This window comes from Aulostomus chinensis, chromosome 20 (genome assembly GCF_037954235.1).
Source record: "Aulostomus chinensis isolate RoL2024-O1b breed Wild chromosome 20, RoL_Achi_v1.0, whole genome shotgun sequence".
Taxonomy (NCBI): Eukaryota; Metazoa; Chordata; class Actinopteri; order Syngnathiformes; family Aulostomidae; genus Aulostomus; species Aulostomus chinensis.
The window spans coordinates 24,864,836-24,883,096 of record NC_141339.1 but is presented as its reverse complement, the minus strand read 5'-3'; the positions used below and the strand labels follow the sequence as shown (position 1 = coordinate 24,883,096).

Below are 18,261 nucleotides of genomic sequence, written 5' to 3'. Positions count from 1 at the left end.
AGTTGTACTATTCGGGTCGTGAATCCTGTAGATTCAACACATGTATTTGTGACACTGCAGTTCAAGTAATCATCCCCTGGGTGGAGCTGTTCAGTGGGGAATATTCAAGGTGCAGTAGCAGATTGCAGCCATCAGGGGGAAACAGTGTTCTTCCTATTCCGTCAGTGTTCAGTGGGACCCATTCCTCCATCCATCCCTCCATCCATGTTCCATCCATCTCCTCCCTCTTCTCCTGTTGAGGGTGGTGGGGGTGGAGCCTATCCCAGCAGCCTTCCCCCTGGACAGGTCACCAGTCCATGGCAGGGCCAACACATAGAGACAGACAACCATTGGCTCTCCCAGCCACGCCTACGGTCAATTTAGAGTCTGGATTAACCTGGTCCCTCTTGATGTCTTTGGACTGTGGAGGAAGCTGGAGTACCAGAGAGAACCCAGCAGGAACAGGGAGAACATGCAGACTCACCCAGAAAGACCCCGTGCTGCAGCCGGGGCTCCACCCACAACCTTCCTGCTGGGGGCCACAGGGAGGACCACTGCTCCACCGGGCTGTCCTGTTCAGTGGGACGTTCGTCCCATTTCTCATTCATTCATCACAGTTACATGTCGTCACCTTCTTAAAATAATCGCCTGAGTCATTTTTACAAGCAGAAAACACAACAAACTGGAGACAAAACATTATTAGGAGCTGATTTAGGCTAAAATAAAAAGGGTCAAAAACGACTCAGGATTATTCTAAGAAGGCGACGACTTCGAGAGTTTGACTCCAGCTGGAATATTTGACACTGAAACTGTCCTCAGGTACACCTGCTAACTCCTGTCAATATTTTGTTTGTTGAAATCAAAACTGTATCTGAACGTGTACTGAAACTTTAATCTGCATGAACTCCCGCCAGCCCACGAGGACGGTGTTAACTGATCTGTTTCTGATTAGCTGATATTAAGCTGATTGGCTGTGAAGGTGCAGAAGAAAAAGGTGGAGAAGACACATCAGGGGTGATCGTCCCCCTGGTGTCAAAATGGTTCCTCACCCCTGGCAACAGGAAGACAAGACCGGTGAGGAATGCGCTTCCTCCACTCAGAGGCCTCCAACAGGGTTGCAGTCACCTGTCAATCATGTATGCGCCACCCTTCCACTTCCATCCACAGATTATACCACCTACACACACATACCCTGAGGTTGGGGGGTGGAGACAACCCCCCCCCCCCCCCCAAGCATCACCTTAAATCCTCCCAAACCCAGGACCACCTGGAGGGACCACAGCTCTGTGCTGGTCTGGGAATGCCTCAGGACCCCAGTCAGAACTGGTCCTGCTGGAGCTGCTGCACCAGATCCTGACAGCAGGTGAACAGCTGAGGATGGATGGATGATAGATGGAGGGATGATGGATGGAGGGAGGGATGATGGATGGAGGGAGGGATGATGGATGGATGGAGGGATGATGGATGGAGGGAGGGATGATGGATGGATGGAGGGATGATGGATGGATGGAGGGATGATGAATGGATGGAGGGATGATGGATGGATGGAGGGATGATGAATGGATGGAGGGATGATGATGGATGGAGGGATGATGGATGGATGGAGGGATGATGGATGGATGGAGGGATGTGAACACGGAGTTTGGGAGCCAATGACGTTCCTTTCACCTGCTTCACCCTGTAGAATTGGCTGCAGTCTCCATGAGGGAAGAAGGAAGGGGGGGGTGGGGGGAAGGAAAAAAGGAAGGATGCAGGGGAGGAAGGGAGGGGGGAGGGGCGGCGAGCTCTCTGCTGCCAGACTAAACGTGCTTGTCTTCTCCTGAACAGGCATCTGAGGCTCACGTGACTTCTGAGTGCTACTACCTGTCAGTCTGGACCGTGTGACGGACGCAGCTGGATTCTTCATATCTGCAGGGAACATGCGAGGCACTCGCAGCTTCCTGCGGGGGGGGGGGGGTAGTTACCCTAAGTCGGCCCACGTGCGTGTTAGAAATGACACACAGAAGAGCGACGTGGAGCCAAACCTGCTGACCCTCTGTAATCCAGCATCCTCCAGCCCCAAAAATAACCATCTCAGTTTGACACCTCATGTCAACGCAGACGCCGCTCTCACTTCCTGTGTCAGCCTCCTGTGGGTGGTTCTAGCTCAGTTGTCATGGCCCAAAAACACCTTGTTTTGCTTTCAGGCTACAATAAAGGTGTGAAACCTGAAACCAGAAAACCAGGAGAAAAGTTCCCCTTGAGGGCGTCAGGTTGAAGGTGTTTCAGTGAAACTGCTTCAGACGGAGAACTGCAGCTGCACCGCGATGGTTCTCCACGTTCAAGCACCTGCTGGAGTTCAGACGTCTCATCCTGGTCTTACGGCAGTGAATTGTAAGCTAAATGCTAGCTAGCTTAGCTCTCTGCACTCGCACACCTCATGTTAGCGAGACATGTCGGCCCACATGAGCCTCCTCAGCTTCCTCCAGGGCCGAGTGGGTCTGGTCCTATCAGGGTCCCTGTGGACTCATATCAGTCCTGTTGGTTCTGTTTGTTAGAGTGAAATGTTCTTTGATGTGTTGCTCACACACACACACACACAAACTGGACTCTCAAGTGTGTTAGTGAGTTTAAACGTCTGCAGCTTGCCACCTTGACAATAACTAGAGTTTCACTTGGAAAGCCTCTTGAACGAGTCAGTTCTTCAGCTGTGGGTCTGCACGTGAGAGTGACAGAGGCCATTCATGACCAACCAAATGCTCTTGAAAGCCACTAAAAGCAATGAGCGATGTGAATTACTGGCGTGTTTTATGTCCCGTATATTTGCGAGCTGCTCCCCAGAGTGCCTCCTCTGACCGGGAGCCGCTCCTCATCACCGTCACCATTACTGCGGCTGCTCAGGTCGCCCTGCAGCCGACACGCTGAGATGAACTCTGAAGTTTCTCGCCTTCGTCTTCAACACTTCTGGCATTTTCTTCGCTGACATAAAATGAGTTACACGCAGCTGGAACGAGTCCCAGGAGCCTCAGAAGAACTGGAAACAACCAAATGAGGGTGAGGTAGCGCTGTCCCGAGGCTATCAAACTGGATTCCTGACGCAGAACGTGGTCAGAACAACTTGTGACACGTCCAGCATTCCGGGTCACCTGTGATTCCAGAGACCAGGTGAGTCCGCTGATCGTCTTGAAGCAGATACTGACTGAGGCTGTTCAACTGGTTCTTGTCTAGACCAAGGCCCCACAATCATAGATGACTGGAAACTGCTTCTGCTTCACACACACACACACACACACACACACGCGCATACCAAGCACCTACCAACCTGGGAATCATTCGTCAGTCTTGTGTGGACCCCCTCAGCCACCTGGACTCGTCTAAGTTCATAATTGAAATATTTGCAGTGACTTGAAACTTCAGTCCTTGAAACAATTCACGTCTTTCTTACATGAGTCGCTCTGGACTCCATCCAGCTGTTGCTGATGGCAGGTTAGCGTCATATTCAGTGACACAGGAAGATCACATGACGGCCGCTAACAAGTCGGTCACATGATTTTTCATACGACAGTAAACGCAACACACATCACATCTCCTCACCCAGCTTCATGACACCTGACTGTTTATTCACTCGTCCATCATGCTGCTGACAGCTGGTTGCTGTAGTTACACTGACAGAACATTCACCAGATAATTTCACAAAATAATCACACAGACGTGCACGTCAGAGGAACCTGAAGGGGGAGACGACCCTCGATGACAGAAGCAACTTTATTGTCCAAAAGTGTTGAATGAGAGCTGGTCTGAGGACAAACATCATGATTTTGCATATTCAGCTCAAAATGATTCAGTGGAATGAGTCAAAGGTGCCAGGGACAACGATTTTGAAGAAAACAAATAATTACGAAATATAATTCATCCATGGAACTGTTAGAAAGGTGCAGAGTGAAAGTCTAAATTGACCTGAAAATAACAGGCTGGTACCACCAGGTGTTCCACCATGTCTACTGCCAGGTGTTCCACCACATCTACCACCACGTGTTCTGCCAGGTGTTCCACCAGGTGTACCGCCAGGTGTTCTACCAGATGTAACGCCAGGTGTTCCACCAAGTCTACCACCAGGTATTCCACCAAGTCTACCGCCAGGTGTTCCACCAGGTGTTCCACCAAGTCTACCACCAGGTGTACAGCCACATCTACCACCAGGTGTTCTGCCAGGTGTTCCACCAATTCTACCACCAGGTGTACCACCAGGTGTACCGCCACGTGTGCCACCAGGTGTACTGCCGGGTGTACCACCAGGTGGAACGCCTGTGTGTCACCAACCAGGAGCTCAGGAGCTGCAGGTTCTGATTAACCAGAAAAACATCTGAGAAACATGAGACGTCGTCCTGTTCTTGTCTCAAATACTGTCGGACCAACAACAGAGCAAGACAAGGATCAATACTGGTTCAGTCTGGTAACCAGGATCCTAGATTAGTGCAGCAGGTGGGAGGGAGACATCTGCTGTCGGGGAGGTGGAGGTGCTGAATGTGGCACCTGAGCGAGGCTTCAACAGCAGCGGCTCATAGCTCAAGTTAAAAAACACCAACACCAACTCCCTGAATCATTCAAATGGATTTTCTACCATTATTGTTGTGATCAAACCAAATGTGAAGCTTTTTTCATTAAGTCAATGCAAAGATGCAAAAATCGTTGCACATTTTTTTCCTCATTTGCATATTAAAATTGGTCATTATTAAAAATAGTCAACTTCGGACAGAAATAAGTTTGTCATGTCGTTGTGACAGCCAATCAGTGCCAAGACTCTGCTGATGTCACTGTGAGGTCCGAAAATAAAGGAGAAGCATATCCCCAGCTGCCGGCAGATTTAAATGATTCAATGACGGCCATTTTGGGGAGGGCTAGTTAGCCCTCTCTGCGAGTAGGGGGGCTAGTTAGCCCTCTCTGCTAGTTGGGTGGCTAGTCAGCCCTCTCTGCTAGTTGGGTGGCTAGTCAGCCCTCTCTGCTAGTTGGGTGGCTAGTTAGCCCTCTCTGCTAGTTGGGGGGCTAGTTAGCCCTCTCTGTGAGTAGGGGGGCTAGTTAGCCCTCTCTACTAGTCTGGGGGTTAGTTAGCCCTCTCTGGTAGTTGGGGGGCTAACTCAGTGAGGCGTTGGCTTAAAATCTCCAGAGGGGATCACAAGTCCAAGTCATTCCTCCTTTTTCTCCTCCTCTATTTATTCAGCAGTAAAGTTAATTCCCCCGATGAGGTCGCCTGGTTGAAGGATTTACCTCAACATATCAACCACAAAATTAGAGGCTACAAGTAAATGTACAGCAACAGTCGCAGTATGTCCCTTTGCATTACAGGTGGAAACTCTTCTTGTCTACAAAAGATGAGGAGTGTGTTTGTTTGACTGACATGAACCAGGACTCAAACCTGCACACGTGGTTAAACCAAATACCCTCATATCCCCGTCGGTGATGTCCTGATGGTGATTGACACAAAAGCGATGTTATCCAAATAAACAATTATGTTGCAGTAACAAGATCATTCCAACCATTTGTAATAAGTACGAATTCTCGATTTTTCAACTAAAGATGAAAACAACCTTCAAACGCTGGTTTTATGAGACTGACGCAGTGACATCGGAAGCCTCTGCTTCCTGATGTTGTTTTGTCATCTGAACACCTGATGTTCGAATGCTGAGATGAGGATGTTGTAAAAGTTCGTAGCACATCACCTCAGAACATTGTGATTACACTCTCACGCCAACACTCCATCCTGGTGTTTCCCACCGACTCATTATCACCCACCAACACACCAGAGACAGAGAACAAGTCACGCTTTAACAGCTGCAGTCGTCTTTGTACAAGTGCGATTGTGGGACGAAGGTCCAGCCCACTTGCTGTCTGACGCAGCCCCGGGCCACATCACATCTCTTGTACCGTTAAATGAAGTTTGGGGACTGTGGAAGGAAAATCAATATTGATCAATATCACTGGTTGACAGCTTTTTTTCTCCTCTCTCACGTCAATATGCCTGAAGACCCTCGTGGAAATGAGAGGAGGAGGAGGAGGAGGAGGAGCAAGATAGAGCTCCTCTGATTAGTTAATGACAGAAAACCAGAGGATGCAATATTCAGGTCTGATGTCACATGACTTCATCACTGCCAATCAGTGCTGAGTACACGTTAATATGTGTCTATTAGCAACTGTTAGCAACTGAGATGGACCATTCTGGAGAGCAGATACGAACGCATCAGCTCAACCTTAACACCATGTGACAGCTTGTTGATTCACTCTTGAAAAACCATGTTTCATAATGTCGCCTTTAGAGGACACAGACACTTTTAAGGGTACTGTCCAACGTCTCCAGAGACAGACGAGAAGATACTCCTCTGATGCCTAGGCTCGTTAGCTTAGCCCAATGGCTGTTAGTGGGTGGGAAGTGTTAGCATCTGCTAGCTCAGGTCCAGGCTAGTTAGCTTAGCCCAATGGCTGGTAGTGGGTTGGAAGTGTTAGCATCAGCGAGCTCAGGTCCAGGCTAGCTAGCTTAGCCCAATGGCTGGTAGTGGGTGGGAAGTGTTAGCATCAGCTAGCTCAGGTCCAGGATGCTGGTGTGTCCAGCAGGAATCCTCCTCCTCATCATCATCAGTAGCAGCAGTCGCTCTTCTAGTCCTCAACAAACCTTTGGTTCTGTTGACCCAAGTTCCAGTGGAGCTTTGGAGGTGCTGCGTCAAATCACTGCTCCCAGTCAGGAAAGTAGTTCCGGCTACGTGTCTGATTCTACCACTACAACGTCTCCTCATGTTAAACTGGTATTCATCACCAAGGCTACACACAACCCTCCTGATATTAATGCAGGCAGAGACGGAGCTACGCTAACACTTCCCACCCACTACCAGTCATTGTGCTAAGCTAACTAGCCTGGGTTTTAGCTCTGGGGATGATGGACAAAAAAGGGCGTGTCCCTGTAAGTTCTGGTTAGTTAAATGTTGGCATTTGGTTGTCTCTCTGTGTCTGATTCTCTCAGCTCAACCGTCTGTCCAGGATGTTACAGCCCACATACGCAGCTGACCAGACCCCATGGTGGTTCTGAGGGAGAATGAAATCCATCCTGTGATTGTTGTTTTTACATTTCTCTTTCTGTTCTACGTCAACACAATATAACGGAAACTTCTGAGTCACAGCAGGTCTGTCCATGACACGCAATGGGACACTGCTGTCAATCATACAAATGAGATCACTTTCATTTTGTAGGAATACCTAAGAATCTTTCATGCTAACATTATGAAACCAGGATAAGATGAATGAGTGAGAAGGAAATGATGCCATCATTCCTGTAACGTGAAATGAAATTCATGGTCAGATGAAACAAGTGTGGCCGTAGCACGTTAGTTAGCATCTTTGTGGTCAGCACATGCTGACAAGTGAAGGAACTTGACCTGAACCACCTCAAACAACAAGAAGTTTCCAAGTAACAAAGCGTCGATTCTAAAGTTTGCTGCTCCCTGATTGAATGAGTCTTCAGTTTCCAGTCTTGTTCTCTCAGCCGCTTGTGTTCAGCTAGCAGGCTAATCAGCAGGGATGCAAACCAAAGCATGCTACACCGTGGCTAGCCTGCCGTGCTGAGCTGACGGAGACAAGAGGAGGAGTTAATCTCCAACAGGCAGCTTGTCCCATTTCTCTTCATCCCCTTTTCTCCACCAGGAACCTCCTTCTATCATCAGAACACAACTTCCTGTTCCATCCAGGTTTTCCTTGAGCACAACAACAAGCTGCCGGGGCCAACACGGTACGTTCTCAGTGCACCCACACTGCTTCTTCATTCTGACCCCTTTTCTTCTTCTCTGGCTTCTTTAACATGTCAAGTTTTGATTGGTTCCTTGAGTCGGGCCGGTCTTGGCCCCGGCCTCAAGGACTCTGCTGCTCCATGTTGTCAATCAAAGGCTCTTTTTTCATGAACTGCAGGTGTCTGATGGACCTCCACACACTGACGTAGCTGTCCCCCGCCGCCTGACTGGGGGGTACATTCTCCCGGTGGAGGTGCTCCCGCTGCATCTCCATCACTTCCTTCTCCGTCATCACTCGGGAATTCACGCCATCATCTCCCGTTCTCAACTCGCCGTTTGACAGACCACTTGGTGCCTCCTCCTTCTGTTTGTCAACCAACACCCCTCCAACATCCACTTGTCCTGAGTCTGATCCGGTGGCAAGAGGGCCGCCGTTTAGAGCCGGTTTCTCCTGGTAGGGCTCGCCAGGCGCCCCATCTTTCCCCGCCTCCTCCAGATCCTCGTAGGAGCTCTTCTTCTTCGTCTCAAAGTACTTAACCACACAGTAGGTGATGGAGCCGACGGTGTTCACCACCACCCCACCGATGAACAGCCCGGTGGGAGCCACGTCATTGAACGCCAGCATGCCAACGGTGATGGTGGCAATGCTCTTGACCACGCCCACAAAGCTGGTGGTGACAGCAGAGTTGATGTAGGTACAGTGCAGTGTGGTGAAGTTCATGGCACAGCCAATAACGACACAGAGAACGAAGATGCATGTGATATGGGCGTCAGCCCAGCCTTCGTACGACCACATGGTGATGGCGTCCATGGAGATGATGCAGCACACCAGGAGCACCTGAGAGGGTTGAGACAGAAAGGGTCACATGGTTCAAATGCCAAGAAGCACAGAGATAAAACAAACAGAAGAGAAACTCAAAACAAGGCCACAACAAAACAGAGAACCGGGTGACGCCTTGGTCACATGTGGTGAGTCGAGTCATCAGAAACTTTCCACAAAAACTGGGGGAACATCCTTACCGGTGTGGCCATGACGGCGATGGCGTACTGAGCTGTCAACGGTCCGTACTCGCTGTCCAAACTGGTCTTCTGGATCAAGACCAGGTAGGATGCGTGGATGATGACCGCCAACACGCCGGTGACGTAACCGAAGGGGTCGCCGGTGAGATCTCCGGCACCTGGCAGGTAACATTGTTACTGTCAATCATATGAGCTAATCAACATCTGGAGGAGGAGTTACAGCCATCAGGCTTCACCTGCTGCCTGCAAGACTAAATCGAGAGCGAAGAGTCCTTTCACATTCAAGTTATGTTTCTGTTATTTATGTGGAACTTCGGATGCTCGACACTTCTGATAATAAACTGAAATCCTTATCTTAGAAACCCAGTTTACATCACACTGTTAAAATCTTTAAAGCCTTGAAACACATTTTTCAAGAGAAATAAAGAAAAAACTGTTGATGTGATTTTTCTGGAGTCAGGAAGATGCAAATATTCCATTCATCACCGAAAAAAAAGGTGGTTATCAGCCAGATTAAACCCAAGAGGCCAATCTGCTCGTGAGACGGAAGGCTTGATTCAGGGGTTCATGGTCTGCAGGCTGCGAGTGTTGGTAGTTCAGAGCCATCAGCAGACATGGAGCTGATGTGATGCTGGAGAGGAAACGAAGAGCTCGTCATTAAAGTTGCTGGATATTCTGCAGGTTTTCAAGGAAGCTTTGAATAAAATCTGCAGTTTTTGTAAATTTTTTGTGGGAAAACTGTAATAATTCACTTTTTTAACTTTGCAAGTGAGGCTGATCTTATCACTTCCACTGATGATCACTGATTACATTACATTATATCAAAATATATTATATTAAAGCTGGGGCAGCCCGGTGGAGCAGTGGTCCTCACTGTGGCCCCCATCAAGAAGGTTGTGGGTGGAGCAGTGGTCCTCCCTGTGGCCCCCAGCAAGAAGCTTGTGGGTGGAGCCCCGGCTGCAGCACGGGGTCTTTCTGGGTGAGTCTCCATGTTCTCCCTGTTCCTGCTGGGTTCTCTCTGGTACTCCAGCTTCCTCCACAGTCCAAAGACATCAAGAGGGACCAGGTTAATCCAGACTCTAAATTGACCATAGGCGTGGCTGGGAGAGCCAATGGTTGTCTGTCTCTATGTGTTGGCCCTGCCATGGACTGGTGACCTGTCCAGGGGGAAGGCTGCTGGGATAGGCTCCACCCCCACCACCCTCAACAGGAGGAGAGGGGGAACATGGAGGGATGGAGCTTGTATGTTTTGGCTTAAAATGCTGATGCCAAGGTATTCTTGTCCTTGTAAAATATTAAACCACTGCTAATTTGATTCAGCTGTATGAAAACCCATAAGGATATAAAGAAGTTTTGTAGTCCAACAGGAAGTGGTCATGTCAGGGAGGAGGTGTGTTTGTAGTCCAACAGGAAGTGAGCATGTCAGGGATGAGGTGTGTTTGTAGTCTAACAGGAAGTGGTCATGTCAGGGAGGAGGTGTGTTTGTAGTCTAACAGGAAGTGAGCATGTCAGGGATGAGGTGTGTTTGTAGTCCAACAGGAAGTGAGCATGTCAGGGATGAGGTGTGTTTGTAGTCTAACAGGAAGTGGTCATGTCAGGGATGAGGTGTGTTTGTAGTCCAACAGGAAGTGAGCATGTCAGGGATGAGGTGTGTTTGTAGTCTAACAGGAAGTGGTCATGTCAGGGATGAGGTGTGTTTGTAGTCTAACAGGAAGTGGTCATGTCAGTTTGAAGTATAAAGGGACTCTCATGGTTCTCATCATGTGGTCTGTGGGCCAGATGGTGCCAGATGTTTCCCTCTGGACTTGGTAGAATCAGTTTTAAAAGCGACGTTTGCATGGAGAGGTCTTCACTACGCTGATGGTGATGACGATGATGTATCTGGGTGAAGATGTGTGTTTACCAGCCAGTGCGGCTCCCCCGGTGGTGATGATCACAGCGGTCACCACACCGACTGACGGCACACCGTTCCTCAGCACGCACACACCAATGCTGAGGGTGAAGAGGGGGAGGCACCGTTTGAAGACCACATACATGGGCAGGCTGAGGCCGCGCAGCGACCAGAGCGTGAGCGTAGACTGCAGGGTGGAGAGGATGCACACGGGGCCGAACTCCTGCAGACACCCAGGGACAGGAAACATTACACGTCTGAAGCAGCCTGAGGGTGGATGACGATGACGATGGTGAACCAGGGAAGCTCCAGGAGGAAACCAGCACCTTTTTGAATAATGTGTACACTTAAATATTTATCTTAAGTAACTTGATATTTCTTTAAACACTCATGCTAGAGGACTGTACATCTTGCGCTAAGTGTAGTTACATGGCTGCAGGTGGAGAAAGGGGACCCACAGTTGCAGACCCTGTTCCCATGTTTAACTGCTGCCTTCAAAGTTGCGAACGCTCCAGATGATGGAGTAAAGCAACAGTAGAGTAGGAAGCAGCATGAGGACAGGGACGGCGCCTGATGACCCGACTGTCAAAACTCACAGTTACAATAAAGTTACATTCAAAGTGACCCACTCAGAGGCCGGTACCTGCAATGGCACCTAAAACATCCACAATAAGCCAGCAATTGTTTTTGCAATGATCGTTAAGGTGTTTCGACACTTGTGAGGTAGACACACAGCAGGACGATGACCAGCTTAAGAATCAGCTTCAGTCCTAAATGACAAAAACGACTGGAATAATCTAAAATAAGGATGACCAGCCCTCCCCCATGACAGCTGGTACATGGATAAGTCAACGACGGACCGACGTATCAACGACGGACCGACGTATCAACGACGGACCGACGTATCAACGACGGACCGACGTATCAACGACGGACCGACGTATCAACGACGGACCGACGTATCAACGACGGACCGACGTATCAACGACGGACCGACGTATCAACGACGGACCGATGAATCAACGACGGACCGACGTATCAACGACGGACCGATGTATCAATGATGGACTGACGTATCAACGACGGACCGACGTATCAACGACGGACCGATGAATCAACGACGGACCGATGTATCAATGATGGACTGACGTATCAATGATGGACTCATATCGGCCGACGTCATTGGTCACACTGATAAATCCGTCCAGCTGCTGTTGTTAGCGTCTCCTGTTGTGCCAATAAAGTTAATGAACTGCATCACTCATTCAGCCACTCAGCCAAACTGTCAATCAATCAATCAGCCAATGATTCCCGATCGAGGAGGTTCTGATGCTGCTGCCAACAATTTTCAGGTTGTTCTCCTCGTGATGGAACTCTCAATGTTGGTCAGGCCTGCATATTTGGAACCAAGGAGACTGCAGTTCCGCTGCCGCTCCTCCTGGTTCCACCTTGTTTGACTCGTTCTCTCGTCTATGCGCTCGACACGATTCTGGTTTCTCTTCTCAGCTTCATTGGTTTCTACTGTCAGTTTTTTACTTGATCAAAATGTGGATGTTCCTCCGTTGTGTTCCGTTGTTGCACAAACATTTTTGAATTTCTCCAAATTCAATTTATTCCTGTTCCACATTTTTCCCTCAATGACAGAAGCAGGGATTTTCTCCGGCTGCCAGAACAATGAGGCCGAGTTCCTGAGTTACGAATACGGAACCTTTTTCAGTCACAATTTGATGTATTTTCAAGAAGTCGATCGATCAAGCAGGCGGAACTCAGACTATCAATCATGATTATCAGTGATCAAGGAGATGGAAATTGATACTTGGAGCTGATAAATATTCAGAGATTGGAGGTACTGAGGTACAAATACTTCAGTACCTGCACACTTGACTGTTGATTTGTCTGACAACTTTGTACTTGTACTCTACATTGGAACACAAATACCCAAACTTTCAACTCACAGCTCAAAGTGTTTTGTTACTCAACAGCCATCCAGAGCGGCCGTGACCCGCTGCGCTCTGGCGCTCCACAGGTGGCGCTGGCGCACATCAGGGCCAATCGCCACTTGCTAAAATGTATAAGGGAAAAAGATGTGCACCATAATCACCGAGGCTCCGCCCCTTCTGTCTGGCTTAATCAAGTCATCACTTCTTCTTGAGTGATGAATGCATGTTTTTTTACAGTAAAGAATGAAAATCTTGGTGTCAAAGTCTTGAATGACACAAAAATCGGCTGAAACGATTTCAAGCATTTCGTTAAACAATTGAACTTCAAACCAAAAGAGCAGGTTCAGGTCGCCAACACACTCAGACTGGAAGCGCATTTTCAAGTGCACCTGATCAGAAACCACAGACCCTGCGATCGTGGAGATCCCGTACTAGGATCTGATCCTGGACCTGCGGGAGCGGCACTGAGCTCATCGGCGCGTCAGCAGCTGCTGCTTCAAGCACGAAACTCCCGCTGCTGGACAAATGCAAGACTTTCATGCTACAGGAAGATCCGGATCAGACACCTGCCACCTGGTGGGGTCACCACCGGGGTGAGCACCGGCGTTACCTTGGACAGCTGCATGCTGAAGGGGGGCAGCGTGACCCTGCCCAGCCGCCGCAGGGTCTCCAGCGTGAGCGCGGCGGTGCAGCTGGTGAGGAACTGCAGCAGCGTCAGGAAGCTGAAGTGATAGTTGCTGATCAGGAACTTCAGCAGGATGTTGAGCGACCCGGAGAAGACGCCGTGCGCCACGGCCACGGAGATGCCCAGCAGGCGGCTCCTGAACACGTCCATGCCGGCCGGTCGGAGGAGACCAACACCCGGAAAGTTATCTACCGGCGGCCGCTGGCACTGCCGCGCGCCCCGCCGCGGAGGAGGAGGAGGAGGAGCTGGTGGGTGAAGCTTTTACGCATCAGCCGCCAGGACTTGAGTTCTAACAGCCGCAAAGCTGAACAGTTTTAGTCTCCAGGAGACTTTGGTTTTGTTCCAGAAGAGGAAATAATGAACTGTAACTTTCACAGAAGAGGAAGATGAAGAAGGAGGAGGAAGGAGGAAGAGCGGGGAATCCCCAGAAGGAGAGAAGGAGCGCAGCAGATGTTGAAGAGAGAGGAGGAGGTCGTCCTCTGAGAGAGACCCGGCTGAAATATGACGTTTTGCCGCAGAGAGAGAGAGAGAGAGAGAGAGAGAGAGAGAGAGAGAGAGAGAGATGGGGGAGAGATGGGGGTGGGGTAGAGGGGGGCATTAAACATGAAATTTAAAGTATACATAGAAGCAGGTGTAGAGACCTAACAGTGACAATCATGATATAATAACTGATCACTGCCATGTTTCTCTGGTGAGTCCATGAATATTCTGAGTCTCGGCACCGTGAGATCAGATGGAAGGAACTTTGAGGGACTCTCTTTGTGTCCCTCCTCCACAGAGAGGAGCCCAGGCTAGCTAGCTGGGTTGGGTAGTGATCGAAATTAAGTAATTAAAACTGAGATGTTATCATGTCAGAGTTATTAATGACTACTGAAGACACAATTTGAATGAGTGCTACCTATTTCACTCTCCACACCACCGGGGGGCAGCCTCACCAGAAGATTTGTGTGATGCAGTAACACTAAAAGAGGTGTCAGCCATTTTAACACAAGTAAATCAAAACATGCCTGTCAAACAAACTTGTGACTCACCTGATCACCAATCACTCTACATCACGCCACAACGATGCTACATCACGCCACAATGATGCTACGTCATGCCACAACGATGCTACATCACGCCACAATGATGCTACGTCATGCCACAACGATGCTACATCACGCCACAACGATGCTACATCACGCCACAACGATGCTACATCACGCCACAACGATGCTACGTCACGCCACAACGATGCTACATCACGCCACAACGATGCTACGTCACACCACAATGATGCTACGTCATGCCACAACGATGCTACATCACGCCACAATGATGCTACGTCATGCCACAACGATGCTACATCACGCCACAACGATGCTACATCACGCCACAACGATGCTACATCACGCCACAACGATGCTACGTCACACCACAATGATGCTACATCACACAGCAATCAGGCTCCAGCAACTCTTCAGGGCCAAAGAGGTTAGAACAGAAGGGAAATTTCTCTGAGTCTCAGGAATGTACCTTGGATTTGCTGTAACCAGCGACTCATCCTCCACACTGAAGTAAACAAAAATAACTGACTTACAGCTTATAGCACAGCAATGTAAACAAGTGCTATCAAGAACTGAACCTCCACCATCCACCAGTCTGGTGTTTACTGGTGTATCTGATGTAGAACTGAACCTCCACCATCCACCAGTCTGGTGTTTACTGGTGGATCTGATGTAGAACTGAACCTCCACCATCCACCGGTCTGGTGTTTACTGGTGGATCTGATGTAGAACTGAACCTCCGACATCCACCGGTCTGGTGTTTACTGGTGGATCTGATGTAGAACTGAACCTCCGACATCCACCGGTCTGGTGTTTACTGGTGGATCTGATGTAGAACTGAACCTCCACCATCCACCGGTCTGGTGTTTACTGGTGGATCGGATGTAGAACTGCACCTCCACCATCCACCGGTCTGGTGTTTACTGGTGGATCTGATGTAGAACTGAACCTCCACCATCCACCGGTCTGGTGTTTACTGGTGGATCTGATGTAGAACTGAATCTCCGACATCCACCGGTCTGGTGTTTACTGGTGGATCTGATGTAGAACTGAACCTCCGACATCCACCGGTCTGGTGTTTACTGGTGGATCTGATGTAGAACTGAACCTCCGACATCCACCGGTCTGGTGTTTACTGGTGGATCTGATGTAGAACTGAACCTCCACCATCCACCGGTCTGGTGTTTACTGGTGGATCGGATGTAGAACTGCACCTCCACCATCCACCTGTCTGGTGTTTACTGGTGGATCTGATGTAGAACTGAACCTCCACCATCCACCAGTCTGGTGTTTACTGGTGGATCTGATGTAGAACTGAATCTCCAACATCCACCGGTCTGGTGTTTACTGGTGGATCTGATGTAGAACTGAACCTCCACCATCCACCGTTCTGGTGTTTACTGGTGGATCTGATGTAGAACTGAATCTCCAACATCCACCGGTCTGGTGTTTACTGGTGGATCTGATGTAGAACTGAACCTCCACCATCCACCGGTCTGGTGTTTACTGGTGGATCTGATGTAGAACTGAACCTCCACCATCCACCGGTCTGGTGTTTACTGGTGGATCTGATGTAGAACTGAACCTCCACCATCCACCGGTCTGGTGTTTACTGGTGGATCTGATGTAGAACTGAACCTCCAACATCCACCGGTCTGGTGTTTACTGGTGGATCTGATGTAGAACTGAACCTCCAACATCCACCAGTCTGGTGTTTACTGGTGGATCTGATGTAGAACTGAACCTCCACCATCCACCGGTCTGGTGTTTACTGGTGGATCTGATGTAGAACTGAACCTCCACCAGTCTGGTGTTACTGGTGGATCTGATGTAGAACTGAACCTCCACCATCCACCGGTCTGGTGTTTACTGGTGGATCTGATGTAGAACTGAACCTCCACCAGTCTGGTGTTTACTGGTGGATCTGATGTAGAACTGAACCTCCACCAGTCTGGTGTTTACTGGTGGATCTGATGTAGAACTGAACCTCCACCGGTCTGGTGTTTACTGGTGGATCTGATGTAGAACTGAACCTGCCGATATCTCCAGCTGGTGGGAACCACAGACCAGGGCACCAGACGTTCTACTACGAGAACTTAATTCCAGGTTTTTCAATATTTTGATCCTCTGGTTTCGTAGGAGTGAAGTTATTTTCAGTATAAAAGGCGTTGTTTCCTCCCTGTTCATTCATTTCAAAGTTCAAGTTGTGTTTTTCTTCCATTAAAGCAGTAAAATGAGAGCAATCATGGTTGAGTTGAAGGCCTTCCAGCCAGAGCAAATACAGAAATATGAGATGATGCCGTCAGAATAAACAGCAGCCGTGCTCTCCCTGGTGTGTGTTCATGCTACACCTGCAGCTGTTGCCTCTGTAGATAGCATGTTAGGGTGTTTGCCGTCACGGTGGACACGGCTTTCCATTCCTCCCCCTCCTCACAACCCTGACGCCAGAGTGAGTAACTGGTGTGGAAATGAGTCGCACAACATTTTAATTGAAATATTTCATCAGAAAATCAGCTTCCAGGCCGGGAGGGAGAACGACGTGCAGTTATCGAGCGCAGACCATTAGCTTCCAATTAACACGCCAAACAGAAGAGGACGGAGGAGATTAGGACCAGGCTGAGGATTTAAACCAGGAACATTCTTCTACTAACGAGAGGTGATGAAGATTAGGGCCAGTAATTTAACTTAAAACACAGAGCGCCTCATTATAAAGTTCTCAAATTATTATGCAGCACGCCACCACAAGGAGGAGGAGGGGAGGAGCCCATGTGACCCCCGTCGCTGGTCGAAGGGAGTGTACAAATACTCCGTTCGAACCAAAGGTCTCTGGTGAACCATGTGTTCATATTAATGAATTCACACATTTGTCCTGTCATGAATGAAGGAGGAAGAAGTGGGAATGCAGAATAAGAAATATGAACAACGGAAAAAGGAGAGAACAAGAAATTACACAAAAAAGAACGATGAGAAAATGAAGTGCAAAAAACAAGAATTAAATCCAGAGAAGTCAGAAAAAACAGCTCAGGAAAGGAGAGACATGGGAAGATGGGAAGAAAAGACGCAAGGAAAGAAGAAGGGGAACTGAACAGGAGGGAAATGAGAGGGAGCACAAGGAAGCAAGGATGGAGCAAAAAAGGAATGAAAAGGAAAACAGGAAACAATTTGACAATCGTGCAAAAAGAAGCAGCGTTGCAAGGAAAGAGAGACGAGAGGAAGAGGAGGAAATAAGAAGTTGAGGAATGGAGGGGAAAGAAGAAATTAATCACCAAAAAAGGGAAAAAGCAAAGAAAATGGAAGAGATGGGAGTGAAAGAAGGGACAAGGAAAAGAGGAAAGAAAACTAAGAAGCGAACAAAAAAGAAAGGAAATGAACAGGTGGGAAAAGAGAGGAGGGAAAGAGTGAGAAAGAGGGAGAGGGAGGAGAGGGAGGTTTCACTCAATGGAGGCCAGACAAACCCGTCGTGCCATCACCAGGAGTGCCGCCATTGGCTGCAGTGAGGAGGAGGGCGTTCCCTGAGACACTCATTCATCATCATCATCATCATCATTTACAGTCACAGGAGAGGGAGGGGCCTCTGGGGGAGGGGCTAAGCAACAGGAACAGTTGAGTCCAACCAGGACTGAAGGTCTTGATCGTAAAGTCCCTGTGAATCATCTGCCGTCCTTGACAGTGATTCTTCACCCTGAAACTGGATTTCAGCTTCCAAGTCCTCCACCAGGAGTCCTCAGCTCTCTGAGGGGTTTCTGCCTCCTCCATCACTTCTCAGTGACTCCAGGATGCAGGAAGAACCAGCCATGATATTTAGCTTGAAGCTAACAGAGCCTGATGCTAACAGCAGCTGAACTGTCCAGAAACCTCTGGTAGAATCCAGGTCTCCTTGATCCAGATGGAGGATCAGGGATCCACCTACACCTGGACTGGAGACCAGAACTCACTAGAACACAGGTGGTTC

The 18,261-nt window shown here is 49.0% G+C and overlaps 1 protein-coding gene across 2 annotated transcripts; it reads right to left on the bottom strand.

Moving 5' to 3' along the window:
* Positions 1–3,591: 3,591 nt before the first annotated feature.
* Positions 3,592–18,170, bottom strand: slc35d3 (solute carrier family 35 member D3). Of its 2 annotated transcripts, XM_086188727.1 has the most exons (5): positions 17,765–18,170; positions 13,189–13,757; positions 10,651–10,861; positions 8,748–8,905; positions 3,592–8,565 (listed from the first exon to the last, which is right to left on the bottom strand). In XM_086188727.1, exons 2-5 carry the CDS (start codon positions 13,411–13,413, stop codon positions 7,849–7,851), a joined length of 1,311 nt encoding a protein of 436 aa, XP_086044853.1. In that variant the 5' UTR covers positions 13,414–13,757; positions 17,765–18,170; the 3' UTR covers positions 3,592–7,848. The 2 variants fall into 2 exon arrangements, with proteins under 2 accessions (XP_086044853.1, XP_086044854.1); XM_086188728.1 differs by lacking the exon at positions 13,189–13,757.
* Positions 18,171–18,261: the final 91 nt, after the last annotated feature.

Bases quoted from the DNA above. Each gene is read 5' to 3' on its own strand.
- slc35d3 (XM_086188727.1), bottom strand. From the start codon at position 13,413: ATGGACGTGTTCAGGAGCCGCCTGCTGGGCATCTCCGTGGCCGTGGCG. The intron at 10,862-13,188 runs GTAACGCCGGTG...GGGTGTCTGCAG, and splicing joins TCAGCATGCAGCTGTCCAAG to GAGTTCGGCCCCGTGTGCAT. The intron at 8,566-8,747 runs GTAAGGATGTTC...CAACCCTCTCAG, and splicing joins TCGCCGTCATGGCCACACCG to GTGCTCCTGGTGTGCTGCAT.